This window comes from Sander lucioperca, chromosome 20 (assembly GCF_008315115.2).
Source record: "Sander lucioperca isolate FBNREF2018 chromosome 20, SLUC_FBN_1.2, whole genome shotgun sequence".
In the NCBI taxonomy this organism is placed as follows: Eukaryota; Metazoa; Chordata; class Actinopteri; order Perciformes; family Percidae; genus Sander; species Sander lucioperca.
Window position 1 is genome coordinate 20,589,151 of NC_050192.1, and position 5,978 is coordinate 20,595,128.

Genomic DNA, 5,978 nt, shown 5'->3' on the forward strand with positions numbered 1-5,978 from the left:
CCTCTGGTCCCCCTTTTTGAAAAGGGGAACCACCACCCCGGTCTGCCACTCCTTAGGCATCGTCCCCGACTTCCACGCAATGTTGAAGAGGCGTGTCAACCAAGACAACCCCTCCACACCCAGAGCTTTAAGCATTTCTGGACGGATCTCATCAATCCCTGGGGCTTTGCCACTGTGGAGTTGTTTAACTACCTCAGCAACTTCCACCAGGGAAATTGACGACAATCCCCCATCATCCTCCAGCTCTGCCTCTACCATAGAGGGCGTATTAGTCGGATTTAGGAGTTCCTCAAAGTGCTCCTTCCACCGCCCTATTACCTCCTCAGTTGAGGTCAGCAGCGTCCCATCCTTACTGTACACAGCTTGGATGGTTCCCCGCTTCCCCCTCCTGAGGTGGCGAACGGTTTTCCAGAAGCACCTTGGTGCCGACCGAAAGTCCTTCTCCATGTCTTCTCCGAACTTCTCCCACACCCGCTGCTTTGCCTCTTTCACGGCAGAGGCTGCAGCCCTTCGGGCCCTTCGGTACCTTGCAACTGCCTCCGGAGTCCCCTGGGATAACATATCCCAGAAAGACTCCTTCTTCAGTCGGACGGCTTCCCTGACCACCGGTGTCCACCACGGTGTTCGTGGGTTGCCGCCCCTTGAGGCACCTAAGACCCTAAGACCACAGCTCCCCGCCGCAGCTTCAGCAATGGAAACTTTGAACATTGTCCACTCGGGTTCAATGCCCCCAGCCTCCACAGGGATGCACGAAAAGCTCCGCCGGAGGTGTGAGTTGAAAGTCTGTCGGACAGGGGCCTCCTCCAGACGTTCCCAGTTCACCCGCACTACCCGTTTGGGTTTACCAGGTCTGTCCAGAGTCTTCCCCCACCCTCTGACCCAACTCACCACCAGATGGTGATCAGTTGACAGCTCTGCCCCTCTCTTCACCCGAGTGTCCAAAACATACGGCCTCAGATCAGATGAAACGATTATAAAATCGATCATTGACCTTTGGCCTAGGGTGCTCTGGTACCAAGTACACTTATGAGCATCCCTATGTTCGAACATGGTGTTCGTTATAGACAATCCATGACTAGCACAGAAGTCCAACAACAAACAACCACTCTGGTTTAGATCAGGGAGGCCGTTCCTCCCAATCACGCCTCTCCATGTGTCTCCATCATTGCCCACGTGCGCGTTTAAGTCCCCCAGCAGAACTATGGAGTCCCCTACTGGAGCCCCATACAGGACTCCATTCAGGCTCTCCAAGAAGGCCGAATACTCCGAGCTCTTGTTTGGTGCATACGCACAAACAACAGTCAGAGTTTTCCCCCCCACAACCCGCAGGCGTAGGGAGGCGACCCTCTCGTCCACCGGGGTAAACTCCAACGTAGCGGCGCTCAGCCGGGGACTTGTGAGTATCCCCACACCCGCCCGGCGCCTCACACCCTGGGCAACTCCGGAGAAGAAAAGAGTCCAACCCCTATCCAGGAGTATGGTTCCAGAACCGAGACTGTGCGTAGAGGTAAGCCCCACCAGATCCAACTGGTAGCGCTCCACCTCCCGCACAAGTTCCGGTTCCTTCCCCCACAGAGAGGTGACGTTCCACGTCCCCAGAGCCAGCGTCTGCTGCCCGGGTCTGGTCCGTCGAGGCCACTGACCTTCACTGCCACCCATGTGGCAGCGCACCCGACCCCAGCGGTTCCTCCCACAGGTGGTGGGCCCATGGGTTGGAGAGAGAGGTGCCACGTAGCTTTTTCGGGCTGTGCCCGGCCGGGCTCCGTGGCAAACCCGGCCACCAGGCGCTCGCTGACGGGCCCTCCATCTGGGCCTGGCTCCAGACGGGGGCCCCGGGCTTCCTCCGGGCAGGGTCACATCATCTCTACCTCGTTTTTTCATGGGGTTTTTGAACCATGCTAAAGTTGACTAAAAAGAGGAATAAAAAAATCATCTTTTGGAAATTGATCTTAATGCCTTAATTTAAAAAAATTTGAAAAATCCAGTCTTTAAGGACACCAATTCTCTTTGTGAATGAATAATGTATCATAAATAAATAAATAAATGTTTTTCCTTAAAATACAGGGAGCATAAGTCAGTACACCCCTATGTTAAATTCCCATAGAGGCAGGCAGACTTTTATTTTGAAAGGCCAGTTATTTCATGGATCCAGGATACTATGCATCCTGATAAAGTTCCCTTGGTCCCCCCATCATCACATACCCTTCACCATACCCCACATCATCACATACCCTTCACCATACCCCCACATCATCACATACCCTTCACCATACCCCCACATCATCACATACCCTTCACCATACCCCACATCATCACATACCCTTCACCATACCCCCACATCATCACATACCCTTCACCATACCCCCACATCATCACATACCCTTCACCATACCCCCACATCATCACATACCCTTCACCATACCCCCACATCATCACATACCCTTCACCATACCCCCACATCATCACATACCCTTCACCATACCCCCACATCATCACATACCCTTCACCATACCCCCACATCATCACATACCCTTCACCATACCCCCACATCATCACATACCCTTCACCATACCACCACATCATCACATACCCTTCACCATACCCCACATCATCACATGCAATGCACCTGAACACACCTCCCTGTAAGACCAGCACGGCCATGGGCGCACAATTGGGCGCAGGTGCATTTGCTATTTAAACGCGGCGGGCGCTGGACGGTCTTAAAATAGCAAAGACTCTTGCGTCGGGCTTTGCCCCGGGTGCGAGATAGGGCCCAGAGTCTTAACCATTCCTCTGTGTGTCTTCTCTCTCTGTAGTCGCTCCAGTCGGTCCAGTCTCAACGCTAAATTCGAGGAGACGGTTCCCCTGAACTGTGATCAGTACATCACGGCCGCCGTCATCAGCACGCCATCGCCGCCCCGCAACAACAATGCCCAAGGCCACGCATCGTCCAGCGACTACTCCCAGGCCAACATCGTCCGGGTGTCGGCGCTGTAATGACATCGCCCTCCCACACGGAAACACAAGGCACCCAACGGGTCGGGCATCAGGGGTCCACGGCCCCCCCCACGCACTAACCACAGACTCAGATGGCGGGGGTTTGATCCTGTGTCCACATGACAGAAGTGACGGGTTAGCAAACTGCTAAAGGAGGAGAAACGCCATTCTGTACGCACTCAAAGCTCAGCTAACGCCGCCCTCAGATTGCATTTTATTCTGTTGTTTTCTAGAAGGATTTCTATCCCCGCAGTCGGACGCCGCGGGACAGGAAACGGAGGAACTTTGGCCGATGATCTCGGTCTGAGAGACATTTGAAATTGTCACTGTTGCTATTTTTTCGAATCCTGTATGTCTTTAAATTTGATGTCTTGAAAACACAAAGAAAGTGGATATGCTAACGTAGATTTCTTGATTTTGAACGTTAAAGGAAATGTCTGATATTTTGGGAACTACACTGTTAACATACAGTAGATATTTATTTACACACACACACACACACACACACACACACATATATACACACACACACACACACACACACACACACAGACAACTAGTACATTCAGCAGCAGGAATGTAACTAAGTACTTTTACTCCAGTACTGTACTTCAGTCCAAATGTTGAGGTACTTGTACTTCTTTTCATGCCACTTTCTACTTCTACTCCGCTACATTTCAGGATCAGAGCAAAGTTAAACGGCTAACAGATGTTCTTCCCAACGTGCCGGACGTTTCCGTTAATCAGCTGATTCTAGTTGACTTCCTTTCAGCATGTTCCATCTGTGTGTGTGTGTGTGTGTGTGTGTGTGTGTGTGTGTGTGTGTGTGTGTGTGTGTGTTTGAGTGTTTCCGTGTGTGTCGGGACGTTGCATGCAGATCTGACTGAGTGCGTGCGACACCACGCTGACTCTGTACATGAGTTTTTTACCGGATCTTTCTGCCAGAGCTTACTGCCTTCCTCTCTGCTGTACAGACACATCTGAACCAACTCATCCTCACCCCCATCGCGTCAGAAAACGGCGCTCGGTCAGGTATCTTCGCTGTTTGTTGCTGACATCACAAGTCTACTTTAGCACCATGTTTAGACGCTCTGGGTCGGGAACGAGAACGGGACAGTTAGGGTTAGGAAAAGATGGTGGGTGGGGGGGTTATAAAATGTACGTTTCAGTGACACGCGGGACAAGAACGGGACAGGAACCCCGGTCTCCATCCACCCCCCCAACCTGCCTCCTTAAGGCCAATTTATGCTTCTGCGTTAAATCTACGTGGGTACACACACACACACACACATACACACACAGACAGACACACACACACACACACAGACACACACACACACACAGACAGACACACACACACACACACAGACACACACACACACACACACACACACACACACAGACAGACACACACACAGACACACACACACACGCACAGACACACACACACACACAGACACACACAGACAGACACACACACACACACAGACACACACACACACACAGACACACACACACACACACAGACACACACACACAGACAGACAGACAGACACACACACACACACACACACACACACACACACACACACACACACACAGACAGACAGACACACAGACACACACACACACACAGACAGACACACACACACACACACACACAGACACACACACACAGACACACACACACACACAGACAGACAGACACACACACACACACACAGACAGACACACATGCGCACACACACACACACACACACACACACACACACTGTGCGTGAAGACATTTTAGAAAGACAGATACGAAAAAAGGCATCCGAACATTTGGGACTCAGTGTGGACGTTAACAGTGCACCTTTTTCCCGGCGTAATGAAGTAAAAAAACGTTGACTTTTTTTTACTTTTGTTCAGCTTTGTCTTGTTTTTTGTGTCTTGTTTTGGACCTACGCTGCACATGTCCTACCGTAACAGCTGATATATCGTATGCTCTGAGCTCTGAGCTGCTCCTCACACCACCAAGAACCAGACCACGCTTTTGACACTTTTTTGGGCGTTTTTCTCAATGTTTTTGACATTTAAAAAAAAAGGTTTTGGATGCTTTCTTTTAGGCTTTCGATGCTCGCTATCACTGTCACAATTCTGCAACATTTCAGCTGGTTTTGGCGCTTTTCCAAAATTTTTGGCGTTTCCTTCAACTGTTGGAACTATTCATCTTTCCTAGTGGCTGATCTGCTCCAAATTTGGTGCAGAGTCTCAGAGCGGCATGCCAAACAAGAAGCTCAAGTTTCCAAATGATAGCATGTACTTTAGCTTAGATATGCTCAAGTTTGTGATTTGGTCACTAGAGCTACACAAATTTGTTTGTACATAATCTGCGCATTTTTTAACCGAGTAAACATTCCTTAAAGGAGCTACACTTCTCTTAAAACACGACGATAGCCGGCCAGAGCTTCCTGTATTTGGTGTGAAAGTCTGAACCATCCAAAAAATGCTTTCACGCTAAAAAAAAAACCGGGCCATTGTTCAGTTTGATCTAGAGGGCGACAATTTTTTTTTCCTGTGGGAGTCCCGCGGTACGGAAGTCAATCTCACTGTCGGTAAGGTGATTAGAAATCAACGGGAGCAGGATGGAGACATGTGTGAGAAGATCTCTGTTAGGAATTACTTAATGAAATGGCCTAGGCCTGCAGGGAAATGCATGTTACCTAGACCTGCAGGTAATGCATGTATAATGTAGCTTAAATTTCGGAGGCAACCTCAGTGATTTGACGGCCACACGTATCATGTCAACTGGCTAGTTCTCCTCCAGACAGCGACGGACAACGTGTCTTTTTCTTTCTCTCTTTTCCGCCGTCGGGAGTCTTTCTCTCGGGATTTTGCAGGACAGGATTTTTTTGAGGGGGGCAGTCACGTGATCGGGATATGACGGCAGTATTTTCGTGGGCTCGCGATGGGATGGGAGCGACAATTAATTCCCGTGT

General features: G+C 50.2%; 1 protein-coding gene across 1 annotated transcript in view; it reads left to right on the top strand.

The window, feature by feature from the left end:
• The window catches only part of LOC116058450 (potassium voltage-gated channel, Shal-related subfamily, member 2), a 46,983-nt gene extending 43,714 nt beyond the window's left edge, over positions 1-3,269 (top strand). Inside the window, exon 5 of the mRNA XM_031311268.2 lies at positions 2,817-3,269. Within this exon, the coding sequence (XP_031167128.1) occupies positions 2,817-2,997 (181 nt within the window). The 3' untranslated portion in view covers positions 2,998-3,269. The remainder of the gene's footprint in view (positions 1-2,816) is intronic.
• Positions 3,270-5,978: the final 2,709 nt, after the last annotated feature.